General features: G+C 38.9%; 1 protein-coding gene across 3 annotated transcripts; it reads right to left on the bottom strand.

The window, feature by feature from the left end:
• Nucleotides 1–549: 549 nt before the first annotated feature.
• On the bottom strand, nt 550–15,508 carry LOC137856447 (granulocyte-macrophage colony-stimulating factor receptor subunit alpha-like). 3 transcript variants are annotated; one of them, XM_068681846.1, is made up of 10 exons: nt 15,259–15,505; nt 13,025–13,240; nt 10,966–11,095; nt 10,704–10,873; nt 7,989–8,128; nt 6,292–6,330; nt 5,257–5,395; nt 4,606–4,693; nt 3,961–4,042; nt 550–1,306 (listed from the first exon to the last, which is right to left on the bottom strand). In XM_068681846.1, the coding sequence occupies exons 3-10, from the start codon at nt 11,091–11,093 to the stop codon at nt 1,238–1,240; spliced, it is 855 nt and encodes a 284-aa protein (XP_068537947.1). In that variant the 5' UTR covers nt 11,094–11,095; nt 13,025–13,240; nt 15,259–15,505; the 3' UTR covers nt 550–1,237. The 3 variants fall into 3 exon arrangements, with proteins under 3 accessions (XP_068537947.1, XP_068537938.1, XP_068537952.1); XM_068681837.1 differs by lacking the exon at nt 13,025–13,240 and having other exon boundaries at nt 15,259–15,504; XM_068681851.1 differs by lacking the exons at nt 3,961–4,042; nt 13,025–13,240 and having other exon boundaries at nt 15,259–15,508.
• Nucleotides 15,509–23,999: the final 8,491 nt, after the last annotated feature.

The raw sequence follows: 23,999 nt of genomic DNA, 5'->3' as shown, positions 1-23,999 counted from the left end.
TCTCAGATCCAGAGGTCTGTCTGTCTGTCTCTCACAACTTAGTTTGGAGACTGGCAGTAAGTTAGAGACTTCTATGGAAGTGTCCTGCCAGCAGCCCAGATTTAGGTTTACTTTTATCTTTGTGTGATACCACCAAGGTACCACCACTGATGAAGGGTATCCTTGTATGACAGCAGAGGCCTTTAGAAGTGGAGACACAGGCTATGGTAATGAAGTGTACAGGCATGGGGAAAATAAGAGATGGGACACTGGCCACCCCATGGTTATAAATGACCTCTAACCCTTGGTTTCCCCAACTGAAATGATCCACATGCTAAAGTGGAATGCATGATTAGCTTTCCATACTAAGGTTGTGTCTCATACCTGCTTACTAGTTAGAGGTTCAGGATGTGTTACTTCTGTTTTGTCCAGGTGTTATAAAAACAGCCAGCCTGTACTTCAGCTTGCAAGTGTCAGGCTTCTGGTTGAAAGTTCAAACGTTTAATTTCTGACATTGTACACCATCCCTCCTCCCCTTCCCAGCTATCTGATACCTGTTAGTATTCACAATTCAAGTTATACTTTTATTTACCACAAATAAGAAGTGATGAGAGGTGGGAGGAAACCTTTGGGTTTGTAAACAGTGAGGGTCAGCCCCTAGGTGATATTGTGCTGAAGGACTTAGCAACATAGTTTGGAGACAATAAATGGGTTTATGAGAAAATTGTCTCCTGAAATCTTTAACAATATTCATTTTCTGTGGACAAGTGAGCATTTTTGAGATGTTTAATCTTGGCCTATTTTCAGTGGGTTTTCATAGAGATGATAAATTTTTACTCCTGATTACAGCCTTGATCAAGCTGTTTCCTAGGCAGTGGACCACTGAAGGCTCTGAATAAAACCCTTAAATGTGGTTGCTCCTATTTTATTCTTTTGGATTAGATTGAAAATTAGTATAATAACTTCCACAGCACTACTGAAATATTTTTGCCGAAACACTGCAAAAATGGTCTTCATAAGAAAAAGGAAGAAATCATCATCATACAACTGAAAATATTTTTTGAAAATGCAAGCAAATACAAGGAGTTTTTCAAAGACAGGTTCCTGAGGAGCTGCCTCTACAGGCAATGATGTTATCTCTGCTTACAAGAAGGACGATATGAAAAACCTATAAATTATTGCCAACAAGATACATAATTGTTCATGTGAAAACAAAAACAAAAACAAAAACAATCCGACTCTCTTCACTTGCATGCCATTATGCCACTTCTTCAATAACAGTTATTTCTTCAGTTTCATGCTTTATTAATTGATTCTCATGTTCTGTCTATTAAAAGAAAAAAAAACCATTTCATTAGTATTTCATGCATTAGATTAGTCACTAGGTTACAATTTTGAACCTCCTACTATTTAAGTGGTAGTTATTTATTATACAGAAGCTGTTGTAGGACTTTGTCAGTGAGAGGACTGAAGTAGTAGTGTCTAGATATTCCCTTCATGATGAGCTCCCCAAAGAGGACCAAAGGACATCTCACAGAATCCCAGAATCCCAGAATGGCCAAAGTTGGCCTGAAGACCATCTAATCCTACCCCCATGCCGAGCAGGATCACCTAGAGCACGTTGCATCCAGGTGGGTTTTGAATAGCTCCAGAGAGGAAGACCCCACAACCTCTCTGGGCAGCCTGTGCCAGTCCTCTGTCACCCTCACAGTACAGAAGTGCCCTCTTGTACTTAGCTGGAACCTCCTGTGCTTCAGTTTGTGCCTGTTGCCTCTTGTCCTGTTGCTGGGCACAACTGAAAAGAGATTGGCTCCATCCTCTTGACACCCTCCCCTCAGATATTTATACACATTTATGAGGTCTCCCCTCAGTCTTCTCTTTCCTGGGCTAAACAGGCCCAGTTCTCTCATCTTGTCATCATGCGACAGGTGCTCGAGCCATCTAATCATTTTAGTAGCCCTCCTCTGGACTCGCTCCAGTAGTTCTATGTCTCTCTGGTACTGGGGAGCCCAGAGCTGGACACAGTAATCCAGTCGTGGCCTCACCAGGGCTGAGTAGAGGGGGAGGATCACCTCCCTTGACCTGCTGGCAGCACTCTTCAAAATGCACCCCAGGGTACCGTTGGCCTTCTTGACCACGAGGGCATGTTGCACTCGCAACAACCTGCTGTCCACCAGGACTCTCAGGTCTCTCTCTGCAGAGCTGCACTGCAGCAGGTGACCCCCCAGCGTGTACTGGTGCTTAGGGTTATTCCACTGAAAAGCCAGAGATCTAATCTTTTTTAACATTGGAAAGTTCATGTGACTAAGGAACTGTTCAATATTTCGGTACTTTTCAATATTTTTATAAACGATCTGGATGTAGGAATAGAAGGTATTTTGAGCAAGTTTGCTGATGACACCAAACTTGGAGGAGTTGTGGACTCTGTTGAGGGTGGAAAGGCCTTGCAGAGGGATCTGGATAGGTTGGAGAGCTGGGCGATCGCCAACCGCATGAAGTTCAGTAAGAGCAAGTGCCGGGTCCTGCACCTGGGACGGGGAAACCCTGGCTGCACGTACAGACTGTGCGATGAGACGCTGGAGAGCAGCCTAGAAGAGAGGGATCTGGGGGTCGTGGTAGACAGCAAGTTGAATATGAGCCGGCAGTGTGCCCTGGCAGCCAGGAGGGCCAACCGTGTCCTGGGGTGCATCAAGCACGGCATCGCTAGTAGGTCAAGGGAGGTGATTGTCCCGCTCTACTCTGCGCTGGTGCGGCCTCACCTCGAGTACTGTGTGCAGTTCTGGGCAGCACAGTATAAAAAGGACATGAAACTGTTGGAGAGTGTCCAGAGGAGGGCTACGAAGATGGTGAAAGGCCTGGAGGGGAAGACGTACGAGGAACGGCTGAGGGCACTGGGCCTGTTCAGCCTGGAGAAGAGGAGGCTGAGGGGAGACCTCATCGCAGTCTACAACTTCCTCGTAAGGGGGTGTCGAGAGGCAGGAGACCTTTTCTCCATTAACACCAGCGACAGGACCCGCGGGAACGGGGTTAAGCTGAGGCAGGGGAAGTTTAGGCTTGACATCAGGAGGGGGTTCTTCACAGAGAGGGTGGTTGCACACTGGAACAGGCTCCCCAGGGAAGTGGTCACTGCACCGAGCCTGACTGAATTTAAGAAGAGATTGGACTGTGCACTTAGTCACATGGTCTGAACTTTTGGGTAGACCTGTGCGGTGTCAAGAGTTGGACTTGATGATCCTTAAGGGTCCCTTCCAACTCAGGATATTCTATGATTCTATGATTCTAACTGAAATTAAAAGGATTAACAGAGGCTTCCAGTGTTTCCTTGTGGACATGTTCTTGCTTCAAGGCCTGTCTGTAGCCAACTCAAATACTTTCTGAATTGCAGCAAGTTTTGCACAATGCTCTCCAGACTGTCAGTTCCCCTTTGTTACTTGCAATCTGTTCCTTGCTCTCATGAGTCTCTCAAGCACTCTGTGTAAGCTAGAATCTCTTAGCTCTCTACTACGCTTTCTTACCATAACCTCAAAAATTTCCCGTCTTAAGCAGTGTTGCCAAATACTAACATGGTCTCAGCATCTGCTATTACACAAGTATTTTTTACCAGAAGTAGATTTCTCTGTCCATTCTAACCCTATAACTTAGCAGCAGCCTAGATTTGCATTATTATTGTCCTGAGCTTAGGCTCAGCACTCCTAGTGATAGCATATGGTTTATAAGGAAAGGTGGGTGAAATTATTTATTTGTCAAATGCTCCAGGTGGTCATATCACAAATATCTTAGAATGGAAAAGGAAAACCAGAAGAATTATTTTCATATGGAATTCCTCTTTCAGTACACCAACAGAAGGAAAAAAAAAAAAAAGAAAAAAAAAGAAAAAAATTCTTTGCTTATGCACATTTCTCTGTCACTTAGGTCATACCTTTGAAACTGCAATGGATCCTCATTTACAACAAATTTTGGACAAATGGAAGGAAAATATACCTGGAAATTCATTGGAGCGATCTCATGGAACGGGTCTTTTGGCTGTAGTACTCTAGCAGGTACTGTTTTCAAATAAATATTTCTACAGTGACAAAAAGGGGTGGTGAAGAAAAGACTCAGTATGCAAACATCAAAATGTACTATAATTTTATTATACTCCTGAGTTATTATTTTCTTCCTCCAAGACAAAAGTAATGAAAGATTAACTAAAAATTATGTGGATTTAAAACAATGGCATCAGTTCATTGTTCAGAATTTGGATTATAATAATCTCTTTTATGAATTTTTAATAAATCATAGGAAGTTTTTTCATCCTCTTAAAGAGAAATATTTTTAAAACAAGGAAATTTTACATGCCACACCTCTACATTGCAGTATCTGAAAGTAGGAAAGGAGAACTGATATAAGACCTTGTCTTGAAAGGAGTTGTGCAATATTGATCAAGCAAGTAAAAGGGTTGGAAATCAGGAATGTAGAGCCCACTTGAGGAATGTCTACATGTATGGTGTCATGACTCCTGCAACAATTCAGTGTCAGTTTTTTCCCCCTCCCTCCTCCTTAAAAGACACCAGAACATTTCTATTGGAGAAAGAGGAGTTATTTCAGGTACAGAATAAAAAAAAATGCACAAGAAACAAAGCTTACACTGCACAGAGAAAAAATACGACACTTGCTGCCAGTCCTGATACCAGAAGTAGCAGATATGATGAAGTAGACATAAGTTGTTCTCCTCCTGAAAGACATGTAGTCATCAAAATGTTGTTTAGTATCACAGAATAAGAAAGATTGTTCAACTATGTGAAACACCATTATGAAGTCACTACTTCCTTAGCCTAGCTCCTCATGATCTTGTAACATGTGAATGAGTAGGATGGCAGACAGTATGTGGGCCGTATCCAGTAACTTGAGACTACCAAGCCTCAACCCTCAGAAACTCATTTTGTGAGGTTTTGAGTCCTACAGAGTACTTCAAAATTCAAGGTGGCAGGGAGCAACAGGGAAATAAGAAGTTTATGAAGACAAAAGTAGAAATGGAAGAAGGAAAACAGCTAACAATGAAGACCTGAAAAAATGTGCTTTATTCACCGTCTTCTTGCAAGAAGAATTAACTGTCACAACAGAATGGTTGGAAACCTCCCTTATATTAAGAGATGTTCCAGTTCTTTGCTCCTTTCATCCTAGCAAATTGAAGAAATTTGCAAATATAAAAATATTTCTATCTTTGAAGTAAGAAGTGAGGCAGACAAGTAATATCTGAGAAAAAAAATAGGTCAAGAAAATGATTTTCATTCTTACCAAACTCTACAGGTGTACTCCACTCCCCCCAGTTTTTGCTCACTAAGCAACCATTGTCAGTAGCTCTGATTTTGATGCTGTATCTTCTTTCTGCACTAAAGCTGTCAAATATGTAGGAGTTTCCAGTGATGTTTGTTTCCTAAACAGAAAACTAGACTGAGAGCTTTTTCTTTGCTAGATAACAATGTGTCTGCTTCATTTAATGATGTAGACACTTACAAATTTTACACATATATCTATGGACAGATGAGTGAAATAACAAATAGAAAATCATCCCTTAAGAAATTAGTTTGTTCCATTTTAATTCCTTTTGTATGAATATCTTTGTCAGTGGTGCTGGGAGGATGAAATTTGCAGCATTTAACCTCTTCTAAAGAGCAAAATTTTGGAAAAAAAACAAAACAAAACAATAGTGTATTTTCAATCTGTAAGTCTTTTAGCAGGAACTTCTCGGAAGAATTGGCATTCCCTTTCCCATAATTGTTTTCAAAACTGAAGTAAAGTTTAACAATCAGATTACATAGAAGTGAAACATTTGACATATATGGAAATGCTTCTCAGAAGAGTACTGAACTTTCTTGAAAACTGTGTGTTTTTTTTTTTTTTTCTTCTTCCTCCTTTATACTGATTTAATCTTTCAGTTGATATTTTCCTGCATCCTTCATCTCGACCTCTCCCAGAGACCATTAATAAAGTACAAATCTCCATAGTTCTCCTTTTCTTCATTATTTTTTTTTTAATCTTCAACAGAAATGTGGAATTATGATCCATATTTATACACAAGTATGAGTTTGCTAGGAAGTACAATGAACTGTAAAATGGAAGATTTTGTGACTTGCAAAGAAATAATATAAAGTTTCATATATGTGGGAATATATTTTATAAACAACAGTTTAAAACTATGTTGAGGAAACTTGTCAATAAGAAGCATACACAGTATACTGAAACCAAGGCAATTTGACTGGAGGATATTGTTATATAAACATAGCATAAAAACAGCATAAATGTTAGATTAATAGGATAATAAAGACTTGCCATTTTGGATGTGTCTTTGATGCCTTTCTCAGGATCAACCTAGCAACAACAGAGAACTTGAATGTTTATGATTGTTCCTTTTGTTTCTTTGTAATAAGGTGTCTCGCCTTATGAATGTTTGATTTTCAGAAAACAACAACAACAAAACCCACGTGCTTCATATGCCTTCTTTTATAGACCATGAAGTTAAACAGTTCTTCCACTGAAACATTTTTCCTTACCACTAATGGTCTAAAATAATGTACACTTTAATTTTAATTGCAGAACTGTGAATCAAAGAACTAAACAACAACAACAAAAGGCTCAGGTTGCCCACAAATGAAAAGTCTGTGTTTCAGTTGTACATAAGAGTATCTTTAAAAATACTAACAAACTGGGGCAATGCTTTCTTCATCAAAATTTTTGTCTATGTAACTTTTACACTGTTAATCTTTTAATTAGTTGTTATGTCTTCCTTTTGATTTTTTTTTTTTTTTTTTTTTTTTTTTACTGTTGGAACCATGAGTTCAACTGTTTCTACAAATATTTCAAGCAGTATTTTTGATGGATACTACCGTGTGTATTCACCCATATCATCAAAATACTTGCAATTATTAAAATGCATAGTAACAACCATATATAGGTAAGATCTGGACAACCTGGTTATTCTGTTCTAATAACATGTACAATATATATGTATACATATTTTATTAAGACATGGATGGTTCTTTCCACTTTAAGTTAAAAAAAAGACACTGAACTTGAAAAAAAAAATAATAAAAAAACAACAAACAAACCCAAGCCCTCCCACAACCCACAATGAACTGATGTGTATTTCTGCCCATTTATATCTGATTGTGACAGCTGAAGTGAAATTCACAACTGTATATAAGATGCAGACCTACTTTAGCTAAACCTCAGAATCAGATAAGGTACAGACATTGAGGTCATCTAAGTAGACAGTTGGATCTGGGAGGATGCTTGTTTACACAAAAGCTGCATACAAAAGAATTACAGAATTCCAGTTAACAGTAAAACAGGAAACATACAAGAAACAAAACAAAACAAAACAACAACAACAAAAACAAAACCACGAGGGAGAATGTGGCACAAGCTATAAGATGAGCATGTTAAATGTTGGTGTTAGCATTATCTATTTAAACCATCTACATTTCTACTTCGCATTGCTCACTTTTTTTCCTCTAGTGCTCTGCAAATGAGGAACATCATACCCTTCTGATCTTTAAACCAGCTAGCTACATTTAAAGTTAAAAATTTTGGCAATTTTGAGCCCTTGCAACAATCCAAGAATTCCAGTTACACATTGAATTCACTATGTAATTCACTTTATTGGCCAACTACATCCTTTTGCAGAATTATGTTCATGTCAGCCAACTTCCATAAACCAAGAAGGCCAAGCTAGGGTCTTTTTTTTTTTTTTTTTTTTTTTTTTCTGGGGGGGGGGGGGAAGGTGAAGGAGGTAATAATAGTAATGGCGAGGAAGATTATGCTCTGTGTATTCACCCTCAGTGTGGGGATCCTTGACCAGTTTCTTTAATGTAGCATGGTCTGATAGCACTTCTATACCTGTGCAAGGATACCTTGTATAAAAATGGAGTGGTCACTCAAACAGAAGAACAGGGGATCAGTTGTATGGTAGTGTGTGTGGAAATACAAGCAGGCAAACAGAGTTAAGTGTTATAATCAATTCTTCTTACCTTCTTTTCTATGACAACTTGATATTTGAAACAAGTGTCTTTTTTCACATGACTTGTACGAGGTGGTTGCCACTTAATTTCACAACTATGAGAAAGTCCTGTACAGTTCACAGTGACATTTAATGGAGGGGTGAGCTTCTCTGAAATAATTTAATTAAGAACAAAATTATTATGCATCTATGAATAAAACTGATTAAAAAACAAGTCTTTTTACTCTGTGTTTTTTTTTTTTTTGTTTGTTTGTTTGTTTTTTAATATAAGTGGCTAGGTGGCTGTTCAAATAAGTGGTCTAAAAAGTTGTAATGCAGCTTTGTGAGAATTACCAGATTCACCCCATATTCAAAAGCAGAACTTTCATTCCACTTGAGGTGCTTGGAATATCAGAAATAACTGTAGGTAAAATGAAATTAGAACAAATAAACTCCGGTTGGAAATTAGGAGAAATTTCTTCCCAGAAAGAGTGGTCAGGCGTTGGAATGGGTTGCTCAGGGAAGTGGTAGAGTCACTGTCCAAGGGGGTGTATAAGGAAAGTTTGGATGTGGTGCTTAGGGACATGGTTTAGTGGGTGACATTGGTGGTAGGGTGATGGTTGGACCAGATGATCCTGGAGGTCTTTTCCAATCCTAATGATTCTATGAAACAAACCTGTTGTGATATTTTAGTGAAATGAGAAATTTAATCTGAGCAGCATTTTTTTGTGTGTGTATTCATATTAAATTGAATCAATTTCCTTCTTTTTTTTTTTTCTTTTTCTAACTATAAACTCATTAAAAAAATGAAAAAATATTTTACTCATTGTACTAAAGCGCTTGGTTCTTTTGTATTCTGCGGATGAACAGAGTTCAGAATTATGAGATACTGGTATAGACCTAACATCTAGTTAGTTCCACTCAGGCATCCATGGCCACTTAATTCCAAAAGGTGAGCTTGTTCTTTCACAGAACACATATTTGACTGAAATGTTCAAAATTATCTGACCTGTGGGGTTTCAGATTTTCAGATTGTCTCTCTGTTCTGAGGAAATGATTTTTAAAAAGTTTTTTTTTTTTTTTTTTTTTTTTCCCCCCAGGGATGAATTCTTCACTCCCTTAGTGTAATATTAGAAATAGAAGGGAAGGGTGATGGATATCATCTACCATGGTGACGACGAAATTGAGTGCACCCTCAGCAAGTTTGCAGATGACACCAAGCTGAGTGGTGCAGTTGATACAATAGAGGGAAGGGATGCCATCCAGAGGGAACTGGACGGGCTGGAGAAGTGGTCCCATAAGAACCTAATGAGGTCCAAGAATCACAGAATCACACAGAATTTCTAGGTTGGAAGAGACCTCAAGATCATCGAGTCCAACCTCTGACGTAACACTAACAGTCCCCACTAAACCATATCCCTAAGCTCTACATCTAAACGTCTTTTAAAGACTTCCAGGGATGGTGACTCCACCACCTCCCTGGGCAGCCTGTTCCAGTGCCTAACAACCCTTTCAGTAAAGAAGTTCTTCCTAACATCTAACCTAAAACTCCCCTGGCGCAACTTAAGCCCATTCCCCCTCGTCCTGTCACCAGGCACGTGGGAGAACAGGCCATCCCCCACCTCGCTACAGCCTCCTTTGAGGTATCTGTAGAGAGCAATAAGGTCGCCCCTGAGCCTCCTCTTCTCCAGGCTGACCAAGCCCAGCTCCCTTACCCGCTCCTTGTAGGACTTGTTCTCCAGACCCCTCACCAGCTTCGTCGCCCTTCTCTGGACCCGCTCAAGCACCTCGATGTCCTTCTTGTAGCGAGGGGCCCAAAACTGAACACAGTACTCGAGGTGCGGCCTCACCAGAGCCGAGTACAGGGGGACGATCACCTCCCTAGCCCTGCTGGTCACACTGTTTCTGATACAAGCCAGGATGCCGTTGGCCTTCTTGGCCAAAAGAAGTCCAAGTGCAAGGTGTTGCACTTGGGTTGGGGCAATCCCAGTATTTATATAGACTGAGCAAAGAAGAACTTGAGAGCAGCCTTGTGGAGAAAGACTTTGGGGTCCTGATGTGGACCCCAAAAAAGGTACACATGAGCCGTCAGTGCATGCTTGCAGCCTGGAAGGCCAGCTATGTCCTATGCTGCATCAAAAAAGGGGTGGCCAGCAGGGAGAGGGAGGTGATTGTCCCCTTCTACTCTGGTCTTGTGAGGCCCCGCCTGGACTACTGTATGAAGGCCTGAGGCCCCCAGCACAAGAAGGATGCGGAGCTCTTGGAACGAGTCCAGAGGAGGGCCACCAAGATGATCAGAAGTCTGGAGCACCTCTCCTATGCAGAAAGGTTGAGTGATCTGGGCTTGTTTAGCTTGGAGAAGAGAAGGCACCAGGGAGGCCTCATTGTGGCCTTCCAGTACTTGAAGGGAGCCTATAAACAGGAGGGGGAACACCTGTTCACATGTGTTGATAGTGATAGGACAAGGGGGAATGGTTTTAAACTAAGACAGGGAAGATTTAGGTTAGAAATTAGGAGAAAGTTTCTCACTCAGAGGGTGGTGAGGCACTGGAACAGGTTGCCCAGAGAGGTTGTGGATGCCCCATCCCTGGAGGCATTCAAGGCCAGGCTGGGTGCAGCCAGCTCTAGTGGTTGGTAACCCTTCCCAGAGCAGGGGGATTGAAAGTAGATGATCTTTACGGTTCTTTTCAACCCAGGCCATTCTATGGTTCTATGAAATAAAATTGAAAAAAAAAAATATCCTTACCAATTTTGTACAGATAAATCATATTCTCGTAGGACTGAATGTTTTGTCCACTTCCATTTACCAGAAAATAAACTCTCTTATCTTCTATTGTCACATTTTGGAATCTACATCCCGTGTGCCTTCCCCAATTATCTTTGACATAATTCTGGCATCCTATGAAATCTTCTTTCCTTTATATGACAAATTGCTTCAGTTAAATATTAGTAATGTCACATGTCAGACCAGAATTCAAAATTCCCAAGACTCAAGAAGACCTACTTACCGTGAGCTCTTCCAGTACAGGAAATATTGGGTATCTCCTGGAACTGTCCTGCTCACATGCCAAGTGCAGTTCATGAAAGAAACATTATATATCACACAGATAAAATTTTCTATGGCTGTGCCATTCATGTCTGCAAACACAGGAAGAATATCCCACATCAATTCTGTGGAGAGATTGTGTAACTGCTTAAACCCTGTAGAGCTCTGCATGTCTATTTAGTGGTTTTTAAGCACTTGATTAGCAAAACTAACTGCATACTAGTTGGATCTTGCAATTACATGTTTACTTCAACGTAGCAGTGATTTTATCTGTTTTGAGTCTGAGGATTATCTACCATTGTTACAGTTACTGAAAATTTGACTATGATTTAATCAGCTCAGGGACATGATGTAGTGGAGATTATTAATGAAGACGGTCACTATTGAGAACTTTGTCTAGATCCTCAGTTTATCTAAGGTCCAGCCTACAATGGAACATAAGTTCTACAGATATGAGCCAGGGAAGTTCTCTATCCCATGTCTGTGTTAAGCACTGACTTTTGGTTTATTTATAAAGGACTAAGGATTTAAAATAAGCTTTCCACCTCTTTCACTGTGTAACAATTAGACGATTACAACCTAACTCTGAGACTGTTTCCCAAAACTAGTTCCTGCAGGAGAGAATGGCATATTTTCAATCTTGAATTTAGAACCATTGTTAATCTGTTCAAGAGTAAGGCACTTTGGATTCAAGGTGAATTTTGAATGCACAGGACTTGATATGCCCAAATATCCATATCATTAATGCAAAACCAAGAAAAAAATGAAGTGCAAGTTGATAATTTGCTTACATTAAAGAGCTGTTCTAGTTGTATATTCACATGAGGAATAAATTCCATGTGTTGTGTCTTCCCTATCAAAAGGTAAGATCTTCAATGGGAAATAATAATCATGTAGTAGCTACTATCATCATGAACTGAAGGTCTGCATCACAGCTTTCCAAGTCAGTGAATTGTTGAGCTTAAGCACCATCACTGCCTACCACTGGATGTACCTCTACAGTGAGCCTTACAGCACCCCCCATGTCAAACACTTGTTCCCAAATAATGCTAAGAAGCCATCATCTTATGAGAACAATTGGCTGTCTCCTGTCCAAGCTTCATTGCAGTCCAAGCTGGAAGCCTCTTTCTCTTTATTTCCCCATACAGCAACTGATCACATAGCCGACAGCACTGATTTCAGACAAAATACTGTATTTGAGCAGACCAAAACTGACATCAGTGGATTCTTAGGGAGAAAAGTAAAAGGAAAGAGAAAGCACAGAGCAAGCCTCCACTTACAGAATCTCTCAGCTACTGGTGAGAAGTGTCCTAAGGGGTTTCAAAGTTAAGAGCTACTTTTTAGATTGTTGTACTTAGCAGTCTGAGAAAGCCAGATCTCCCATTAATTTCTTCTATCCCTTCTAAATCTATTTTTTTAGTTGTGTAGTCACCATCCCTGGGAATGTTTAAGGAAAGGTTGGATGTGGTGCTTAGTGTCAAGGTTTAATGGGTGACATTGGTAGTAGGGTGATGGTTAGACCAGATGATCTTGGAGATCATTTCCAACCCTAATGATTCTATAATTTATTTGGCCTCCATTGCATCCCTTGGGTGAGCAAGGGGAGAATTTAAAAGGTGTATTTTCCTTCTGGATCCTTTTATTTCCTCAGCAGTGATATAAGAAAAAGTAATGTTTCTCCAGAAAAGGTGCTCAAGAATACACTCTTATACCTTGTACCTCATATTTTTTCTTGGCTAGATTCAGGCAGGTACTGTGCTGTGTAAAGGTTTTTGGGACTACTCTACAGAAGGGATTTTTTTTTTTTTTTTTTTTTTTTTTCATTTGACCATACTCGGAATGTAGGCACATAATAAATATGGCCTGGCTCAAAGTTTCCAGAGGCAAAGGCTGCTATCTAGGACGCCTAATACAATGAGGCTGCTATCTAGAAGACCTAATACAATGTTATAGTTTTGTGGAGATTTATTTTTAATTTCTTCTTTATTCACCCGTCTGTGGTGTGCAAAAGTATGGCTAACCTTCCTTCAAGGTGCTGTTTATTTTTGAGTGGAGCTGATGTGATTACTGTGTTTGCACCCAACACACTACAACACACTATTTTAAGCAAACAGTATTTTCTTTTCTTTGTTTATATATTTGCTTCTATGTATCATTCTTTCTTTCTTCACTTTCTTTGAGTCAGCTTAGGTTAGCTCCATCACTTCTGTGGATATTACAAACTGTAGGAGTTGTATCTGCAGAAACATGTCAAAGAAAATAAATTTTACTCTGGATTCTTTGTGGTAATACGGATTGCTAACAAAGAAAGACTGGATTTCACTTCTGGGCCTTGAGCCCAAGACCATTTTTACTTTTTATTCAAAAGTTCCTGAATAGAAAATGCATAAACTGCTCTCAGATCTTGGACACAATTTGTAAAGAATTACAAATAACATATTTGGAATTAAAACACCATACTTTACGATTGGAAACAAACAAAAATAAATTAACTTGATTTAACCTTTTAACCTAACTCTGAAGATGCCACCAGACTGCAGGGTGGAGTTCATCTTACTTGACATTGTACAAGTGCTGTATAGCTGTGCCCACAAAGGAGCCGGTAATTCTATGCTGCCTTTAAAGTGGCTGGAAAGAAACAATACTTAAGACTGTTTATTCAAGCTAGCATGTGATGAATAAAGCCTTCACTCTGTTTGTTTCCCAGCAGTCACTGGAAAGATAGGTCAGGATGACCAGCCTAGAGGCATCCCTCTATAACAAAGTTTTCTGCCTTTAATCCAGAAGGAATAATTCATTCTGCATTTTACATTATCTGGAATCCACATATAACTACTACACAGAAACACTGCCTTTTTTCTTTTTCTATGAAAATCACAAAATCATTTTTGAAAATATCTTTTCCTTCTCTTTCTTATACCTGTGGTATTATCATATATTTCTTCTCTTTAGAAAAACTGTTGCAGTAGAACTGTACTTTTTTTCCTCAAAGGTGGGAAAAACTTTCTCTTACATCCCAAGTAATTGCTGTGCAGATTATTGACCAAAATATTAAGGAAACAAAGTATTTCCATGCAAAGCTGTTTTATTCTCGCATTGTAGAATTTTCCATGAAAACAGGCTACAGCTAGACTTCATACTGCAGAACAAGTCAATTTTAATTACTTTTTTTTTTTTTTTTCCTGAAAATGCTCAGTCCTGAGACATGATGATGTTTATTTTTGAATTTTGGAAATATTATCCAGGTTGAAATCCTGCTGCAGTGACTATTCTCATTCAGACTGATTAGAGACGAAAAGAGAATGATTAGACAAGAAAAAATCTGCCCAATAACCTGCTGGTTATAAGTAATATATGACCATGTAGCTTATCATGTCTTCATGTCTGATAATGCTATGACTTTTATAACCATTGGAAAGGAAGGTTTCTTACTGGAAAACAAACAAACAAACAAACAAACAAAAATAACACTTTTTTTTCTTTCTTTTTTTTTTTTTTTTCCCCTTTGGGAAGGGGAATGGGCAGGGAAAGAATACCTTATTAATGCTGGGCACCTTACTTAAGACTAGACCTCTAAGTTTATTTCCCAGATTTACCTCTGAGACATTTAGAGAATTATTTTTGCCTGTAGGGGAATATTAGAGATGTAATTGTTGCTTACATGTTTTATGTGCTATAAGGATAAATTTATGCTTACATTCCTCTGACATATTCAGAGAATTATGGATATTGTGAAATATTCTACCTCAGTATTAAAATTGGAATAAGAGAAAAGACACATAAATACTTCTATTCAACTGGTACTTAAATGCAGTACTACTCAAAGGAATTTACTCTGTATAGAGATTTTTCTGTATGAATTTAAAAATCTGAATATTTCCAGGCAAGCTGTGCTTTCTACAAGAGAATACAGAAAGGGACATAGGCACTCTTCAATACTGTAATGCAGGTTTTGCTGTAACAAGCAAAATACTGCTACTTGGATGAACCCAATAATGCTGTTAATATGGTCACTTTCCATTTTTAAATAATTTTAAATAACTATTTTCAGATTGCAGAAAAGAATGTGCTAATAAGCCATCAAAATGTTGTCTTTGGAGACAAAAGCATGCATTTTGTAAGTAGTGTGTTTATCCACCTCTCACAGAGTTATTTTAAGAATATCACAACAACACAATGACAGAATACAGTATTTCTTTGCCTAGCTTCTTTGAGATAAAATTTAACAACAGAGAAATATGAAAAATAAACATACCTCCTCCTTGCAAAGATGTTTCCCTGTGGCGGTTATAGTAAAGGGGCACAGAAAGGACGGAAGTCATAAATTTGTCTCAGAGGCATATTTTTCTGTGCTTTGACAGTGTTATTTCATTATTAAGCACTTCTAAACTGCCCACGTAAGAGGGTGTAAAAAAAAAAAAAACGCCTACATCTTACTCATTTCCCTTACCCCACACTTCCGTAAGGCAACAGGGAAAAAGCACAGCTACATCCATTGTATTGCTACAGGAAGGCAAATACGTAAGAGGGGAGTGACACGCTCTTCACCACTTCCTTTACATAATTTTAATTCGTTGCTGTCACCTGTGTTTCACAGAGGCTTCCATACCGGGCACAACCTCAAAGGCAGGTGAAGATACAAGTTGAATTTCTGGCTCAGGTACAGGTCAGCACCATTGTTTCAAACAACACCACTTTTTCCAGCTTATTGCCAAGGGTGACTGCCCTGCATGGGAGATTATGCCTGGTGCTGTGGACTTCATAACAGCTGTTCACAGCTCTGCCTCAGTTATACTTAAAGACAGCTCCCATGGATGAGCAGCAAACCGGTATCACCAGCTTCCACAACTTTTCTACTTGACAAATTTAATGTCCTTTATGCATACATATTTTTTGGTAGGTGAATTCAATGTACAGTCAAGAAAAAGTTTGTTCTGGCATGCAAATGCCCTGAGTGTACCAAAACAGCACTATGGCAACTGCCTGTACTAGTGCCCTGGTCCTAGGATGGTGTACAGTTCCTCTTGCTCTCCGGCTGCAGAGTCTGAATGTCCTCTTTCCAAATGCATTCAGTGATGTGAGCATAGTCCTGAGCTACCACACTACCCATGCATGGAGATGCACAACTGCCCAGGTTAACAGGCTCTGTAGTAGCCCAAGGCTTTTTGACTGTTTTTGAGACTGAAGCATGTGCCTGGGTACTGAAAAACATTTGTCCAGGAAAGCATCTTTCTGTGAACTGAGAAACATAGTGCCTGCCTTTTCTTATGATGCATAGTACGGTCTGAGACCCTAAAACTCACAAAGACAAACTTGTAGATGTTCAGGGCACAAACACATGGGATCCCTTGAGAAACTGCTGTTAGAGATAATAGAGCAAATGAGAGCTGGGAGATATTTAAAGACATTTCTCTTAGGGCATAAGAGAGCTAAATTGCAGCATACAAGAAGTTGGGCAAGGGAAACAGGAGACCAATTTGGCTAAGTTAAGAACTCTTAGCCAAATTCAGACCCAAAACCAAAACATATAGGCAGTGTAAGCAAGGATAAATATCCTGGGAAGATTATAGGTATATGGCCCAGGAGTTCAGGGAGGTGTCAGGGTAGCCAAGGCACAGCCGGAGCTAGAGATATAAAAAATAACAAGAAGGATTTCTTGAAATACATAGGATAACAAAGGAGGATAAAAGACACTGCAACCCCCTGATGAGTGAAACAGGAGACCTGGCTACAACTTGCATGGAGAAGGCTGAGGTACTCTTTTTTGCCTTAGACATCATTGGCAAGTGCTCTAGCCACACTGCCCATTTCACAGAATCCTAATTCAGGGATTGAGAGAATGAAGAACTTCCCACTTTTGGAGAAGATCCGGTTAGATCTTAGGAACCAGAACGTGAAAAACTCCATGGAAGTTGAGAAGATTCATTATATATGGATGTCCAGCTGTTTGGTGTAGTCCTCCATTAAAGAAAAGACCCCAATTAAAAAGAGAAAAAAAGAAGACCTGGTCAACTAAAGATGAGTCAATCTCACCTCTGTGCTTGGTAAGATCATGGAGCAGATCCTCCTGGAAACTGTGCTAAGACACATTAGAAACAGAGAGGTGATAGGTTAAAGCCAACATGGCTTCAATCTAGCTGGACTTGTGCAAAGCATTTGACACTGTCCCCCATGATATCCTTGTCTCTAAATTAAAGAGACATCGATTTGACAGATAGACCGCTCAGTGGGTAAGGACTTGGCTGGATGGTTGCACTCAAAGAGCTGCTGCCAATGGCTCAATGTCCATGTGGAGATCAGTAACAAGTGGTGTTCCTTAGAGATCAGTACTGGGGCTGGTGCTGTTGAACGTCTTCGCTGGTGACATGGACAGTGAGATTGAATGTACCCTCAGCAAGTTTGCAGATGACACCAAGTTGTTTTGTTGTTGACGTGCTGGAAGGAAAGGTTGCCATCCAGAGAGACCTTGACAGACTTGAGAGCTGGGTCTGTGTGAACCACATGAGGTTCATTCAACAAGGCCAAGTGCAAGATCCTGCACCTGCATGCCAAGCACAAATTCAGACGGGGTGGAGAATGGATTGAGATGGACTTGTGAAAATTCATGAACGAAAAGCTGAACATGAGCCAGCCGTGTGTGCTTGCAGCCCAGAAAGCCAAAGGTACCCTGAGCTGCAGCAAAAGAAACATGGTCAGCAGTTCGAGGAAGGTGATTACCTCAACTCTGCTGTCATAAGACCCCACGTGGAGTACTGTGTTCAGTTCTGGGGCCCCCAACACAGGAAGGACATGGACCTGACATGGAAGGACATGAGTCCAGAGGAGGGCCCCAAAGATGATCAAGGGTTTGGAGCACCTCTCCTATTAAGATAGGCTTAGAGAGTTGGGGTTTTTCATCCTGGAGAGAAAGAAGACTCTGGGGAGACTTTACAGTGACCTTCAGGACCTAAAGGGGTCTACAGGAAAGCCTGGAAGCTATTCTTTATCTGGGAGTGATATGGGATAAAGGTTTTAAGCTAAAAAAGGGTAGATTTAGATTAGATATTAGGAAGAAATTATTGGGTGATGAGGTCCTGTCATAGCTTGCTTGGCGAAGCTGTGGATGTCCCATCCCTGAAGGTGTTCAAGGCCAGGCTGGATGGGGCTCTGGTGGGAGGTGTCCCTGCCCATGGCAGAGGGGTTGGAATTAGATGATCCTTAAAGTCCTTTCCAACCCAAAGCATTCTATGATTAAATGATTTTATGTCCGTGATTACTGATTCCTCTGCCTTTCTCACCTGTGAATTACTTGAACAGGAAAATAAGTTTATTAAACAACAGCATTTATATCTGATGACTTATAATGTTCACTGCATGTACTTGTCTTTCTACACTTATTTGTTATATATCACTGAAGGAGTGGTAAATCAGTTGAGATCTGTCCTGCTTCTGTTTGCTTGTGTCTTGTACAGCTTCTTTCCTATAACCCTTTTTTTTTCTTGCTCTTCTGAGCAGAGGAGGAATTGGGAGTTTCTTGAGAAGATGTTTCCTCTTCTTCAGGTCTCAATTCCTCAATTTTATTCATAGATTAGCCAGCAGGACACTAGGCTGTTCCCTGATATGACACTTCATTTGAGAAACTGTAGAAGTAAGATCTTCTGTTCTCTTTCTCACTTTCTATGGTAGAGACTTTTTTAAAAACTGGAATAAAATGTGGTTTTGGGATAAATTTTTATCAGCAAGCCTGAAATGTCATTTTATCAAGGTATATACAGTCTGTCCAGCTAGATGACAATAGTGTTGAGAAGATTGGAAGCTAAACAATTGACCTTCATATTCATCTGTAAGGCACAGACTGAATCAGGTCTTCTGTGGAAAGGATATAATTATGTAATTAAAGACTGTGTCACAATTAATATGCACACATCCCAAAAGAAATAGGGCTGTATAAGCAAATATAAATGAGGATGGATAATCTTGCTATACTTCCACAGATTTACTCTTAATTTAAATTGCACTTTCTAAAGTTTTGACAATTCTATTAAATAATCATATGGTACATAGACAATTTCTTTTGTGATATGGGAAACTACTGCGACTCTTAGTTAACTGTATGTGTGACTTTTTTTAAGGGAAGACCTGTGAAATTGTTGAGATATAGACATGTCTTCTCATGTACTTGATGTTTCACTGCATGCAATCATTGGAATCACATAGGAACATTTAGATTTTCTTTGGTAAGATAATACTGATTAGATAGGAAGAAATATTTTTTCCCCTCCATTGCCATAATTATAAGGAGTTTACTCACATTTAACCTCGTTGTAGTGACTCAGGTGTGTTTCCAGGTAGAGATAAGAAAGAACCACAGCTGGACATCTGACCAAATTACTTATGGCATTTGGGATCCTGTGAAAAGGATTTGGGACTCATCTGAGCAGTGGGATCTGATGAAACTGCATTAGTTACATACACCTAAAATTGCTCCTACTATGATTTTACATCTGCTTGAACATAAGAGCTGTTTTTCCAGGATTCGCTGATTTCATGGGTAAGAGAAACAAAAAAACAAGCAAATGAGAACCTCTTGTTCTACCTCAAGTGCTTGATAACTTGATCAGTTTGTCAGGTGCAGGAAAATGTGCCTGATGTGAAACCCTAGTTTTGCTCCTGTAATTGTAATGCACACTACATGACAGGTGTAGGGGTGAAGCAAAAATACAACAGAAGCCCTGTAAACTTGTAAGGTTCCATATAATTCCCACAGGGGCAGGGGAATTCTGGAGGGCTGGGAGTAATGGGTTGTCCCCTAGGGATGGCAGCAGATGCAACTTTTTTTTTTTTTTTTTGGTCCTTTATGAAAATTACTATTTATTTATTTATTTATTTATTTATTTATTTATCGGGGTAGAAAACACTGAAATTAAAATATCAGTCAGTTAAACAATGTGCAACATACGCAAAATAATAAAATATTTTTATTTTTAAATTCTCTCTCTTTTTCGCTTTCTCTCTCAAAATGCAAACAATTTTTCAAATTTGACCAGAATTGATGGGTTTATTTAGAATGATGGTCTGCTGAGTTATAGTCCAAAACAGCATTTTATGCTGAAAAAATAATTGCATGAAAATTTTAAAACATCTCAATTTTAAAGGTCATATAGCTGAGTAAGAGCTATATGAATTCAACCCAGAAAAAGGTTTTCCTTATTTGTATTTTATTTCTTCTTTGGACTGAAATTACATCAGATTAGATTTCACCATTTCTCCATTTCTTTTGTGCTATATTAATGAAACAAATTCATAAAAGGTATAATACTGTTAATTTTTCTTGGCTAATATTTTTAAGAGCAATTTTGTTTTTACTTTTGAAACTTACATAAAAATAAACAATTACAGTATTGGAAATCTTAGCAAACCATTGCTGTTAACTACTGTAACTTATGTATGCTGGATATATGAAGCTTTCTAGCACAAAAAGCGTTAAATTAGTTACTTATCTACTGTAATGTTCTCTGGATCCAAAGCCCTTAGGTTATTCTCTTTATCACTTATGCTTTTAAACATAATTACTAGTTGTATTTTCAGAAAAAAACAAATAGCATATTTTCACAGTAAAAGCTCTACTAGCCAAAGTGGGAAGGATATATATAAAAAAAAAAAAAAAAAAAAGAGTAAAAGAGGCCCATGGTTTCTTTGATTCATCAGCAATGTTTCTATCTCTGAAGACTGCAGTGTGTGACTGGAGTTTGTATTGAATAACCAATAAGGGGAATAATCTAGGCACCAAATCCAGAGTCTGCTACAATGGATATTTAGCAAGCCATCATAAGACAGTACTGCTTGCATGATTAAACACTTATGTCAATAACAAGTGATTGAACTTTCTCCATCCCAGCATCAAAACAAGAAGCCACCAGCTTACACCATCAAGAGAAGGCAATGGCATGGAAAATGAAACAGCATAGGAAGAAGAGATATAGTGCAGTTCAGCTGTACAAAGAACTCTTACTCCTTTAATTTTTCCTTGAACTATTTAGTTCAGAAACCATAAAAGGGATGATTGGTAAAGAACTGATAAAGTGGGGAGAGGAGAGGTTATACTTGGAGATGAAATTCAGATGTAGATATGAAGATGAGATGTAGGAGAGAGATACCTTAAGCCTTGTAGAAAGCAAAATAGACTGCTACTAAACTATCACAGGAAAGGATGTAAAACATAAAATCAGCTGTGAGCAGGAGAGAGGCATAGAATCAGTTCTGACAACATGGCTGAGACATTCATAGGTCTCTCAAAAAACCTTTGGTATCTCTCTCCTGCTATCAAACCCTCCTCAACTTATCTATATGGCAAAAAGACCCCTCTGTCCATATATCTTCCCCAAGATGTAAATAATATCACTTTTCCTGCCTATTATTGTCTACATCCATACATTTATTCATCATTGGTCCTGCACTGACAAAAAAAGTCTTTGCTTTTTATTTGTATATTGAATCCCTGCAAAATATGCCTGCTTCTTCATATAATTCTTCTTTTTCTAGATACAAGTATAAAATATATCTTGGCGTATTAACACTTCCCTTTTAAAGGAAGGTAAGGAGTATATAAGGGGCAAACACATGAGTATAAGAGCAATAGAAAGCAGGAAGGAGAAACTCAATTTCTCCTGCCCTTCAGCTTGGTGGCACTGCTTGTGTGTTTGGAAAAGCTTAGTCAGGGAATGTCAACCAAGGCTCCCTCAGGGACTGCCTGTCCTCTAATAATCTCGTACTGATATCAAACCTTTCCAGGATGGCAAGAAAGCAAATTCTAGTTGTGTAACGGACGGTGCTTTATAAGGTGTTAGTTAATTCTGTACTACCTTTTAATTAATCACTGAAAAAGTAAGGATTTTGCCACCCTGCCCTAGTGCCTGGTAAGGTCAAATTGTATAGGGAAACTTAGAAGTTAAAGCAATGTAAAGATTTAGGAAGGCCAGAGCAGAAAAGAGTTTAAAACCCATCAGTGCTGTATACAAATTCCTACATAATCTATCATGGAACACATAAGGCTTCAGGTGAAGCCACTCTTGAACACTGCAATGTGGGATCATGCAGAAGAAAACTAGGAATGTTTTCTTTGTCATTGGTGACAGAGGGAGAGCTTTACCTTCCATTTGTTTTGGACCTTAGTATTTAATTTAGCCCCAAGATGTGGCATCTGGTGAACTTTCATGAAATCACTCCATCTTCCTTGAAAAAAATACATAAATTTTTTGCAACTAAAAATAGAAAAACAAAACAAACCAAGCAAACAAACAACAACAAAAAAAATGACCTAATATCAGAAGATAAGTGGAATCACCAACATAAGGGAACATCTTTCTGTCCACATGGCAAGTCTTATTGGAAATATGTTTCTGTTTCTGTGTCACTGTTCTATAATGTACAGAATAGTAACCATTAAGTATGAAACGCGCTTTTATGTTATTATGCTCAGGTAAAGCAAAAGCTAATTGGGGTTCTTGGGACTAGTATGTGTTCTCCCCTTGGCCACTGAGAAAATCTCATTACTAGAGAAAATTCAGTCAAACCATCTCTGCCCATGTAGCACCTGTGGCAGTATGCCAAGTTGGTATCAGATGAGATGTAACAGCTTTGTAAGACAAGTGGTCTCATGACAGTCCAGCATGGAAGTTACTCATACTCTTTTTACTGATGATGTAAGGAAGAAAAATACAAGTATCAAGTGGTAGTCTACTCCTGCTGCAAGGGAAAGCACCAATTTTGCCACCTTTCTCCTTTGTATTAACATTTCTGCATGCTGACTGCATGTATGTGAAGGGAGTGCTTGGAATGGTTTCCCTCAAAACCTCTGCAAGGGTCCACACAACACTTTCCTGATGGATACATCTACCACACGAATGTTCCATGTTGCTAGTATTTCTCCCACAAGCCAAGGAAAGACTTAGAAGACCCTTACCTATAATTTCCACCTTGTGCTGAGTAGGCAGAATTGGTTAGGCCTGCCTATTATTCAGAGACCTTCTTTGAATGCTGGGCTATCTGCCTACCTCAGGAAAGAACCAGTTTTCAAGTTCCATCTAGGTTTCCAATTCATTTCCAATGCAATAGTGAACATTTCTCTCATTAGATGAACAATTCTCTCATCTGCACATTCTCAAGGAGAGAAAGTAGTTTAAAATATGTTTCCCCATTGTCTGCTTGTCTGTAAAGTTGCCCTTGCTGGAATACTTTCACTGTGATAATGAATGTGATAAAAAGTTGAAAATTCATTGTAAAGCTGCACTTTAGAGAAGTTGCTTGGTCAGCTAACCAGATCACAAGATTTAGAATAGAAACAGAGAAATAAAGGAAACAGAGCTAATTGTATAATCAGTAGTTACTATAATGTGGCCACAAGGAATGAGGTAGTTGGCTTGTATTGTAATACTTTTTTTTTTCTCTCTCTTTTTTTTTTTTTTCTGATTAGCTTCTTGTACATTAACCATAAAATACAGTTAGATAAATGGTGTTTATACATGTACTATGGTTAACAGCAGATGAAGTAGTGCTGAGGGAAGTCATCATTTTTTTCTTAGTTAAGAGAAAGCATGTGACTTATTTATTCCCTTTCTGCTAAAGAGCAATAGTTTGCATAAATGTCAAGGGGCTTTTAACTGGAGGCTTGTGGGATCAAATAAAAGAAGATATGCAGAATTACTGTGAAAATATGGAAACAGAGTCCAAAGACAAAGGTAAACAAATGCTCTACCTTGCCTTTAGAGGTATGAAGTACAGAGCATTCTGCAGATCGATTTCAATGCAAACTCCCCAGAGAAAACGGGCACTTAATTTGATGCATTTGCCTTACATAAAATGGTTTCCCTGGAAAAAAAAAAAAAAAGAAAAAAAAAAAAAAAAAAAGCTTTATTGCCAGTGGTGATGTTGTCATAAGGAGGGGGTGGGGATTTATGTTATGGTTTAGATTTTGTTTCTCCTTCATCAGTTGCCCTGAGCTAGATCTGAAGCTGATTT

The sequence above is a fragment of the Anas acuta genome, chromosome 1 (genome assembly GCF_963932015.1).
Source record: "Anas acuta chromosome 1, bAnaAcu1.1, whole genome shotgun sequence".
In the NCBI taxonomy this organism is placed as follows: domain Eukaryota; kingdom Metazoa; phylum Chordata; class Aves; order Anseriformes; family Anatidae; genus Anas; species Anas acuta.
The sequence above is the reverse complement of the archived record's forward strand: the minus strand, read 5'-3'. Positions and strand labels throughout refer to the sequence as shown.

What these genes read in the sequence shown, in the direction of transcription:
- LOC137856447 (XM_068681837.1), bottom strand. Translation starts at nt 15,325, where the DNA reads ATGACTTCCGTCCTTTCTGTGCCCCTTTACTATAACCGCCACAGGGAA. An exon ending in GATTTATCTGTACAAAATTG is followed by an intron (nt 8,129 to 10,703) that starts GTAAGGATATTT and finishes AAATTATTTCAG; the next exon opens with AGAAGCTCACCCCTCCATTA. An exon ending in TCGCTCCAATGAATTTCCAG is followed by an intron (nt 1,307 to 3,960) that starts GTATATTTTCCT and finishes TTCTTTTAATAG; the next exon opens with ACAGAACATGAGAATCAATT.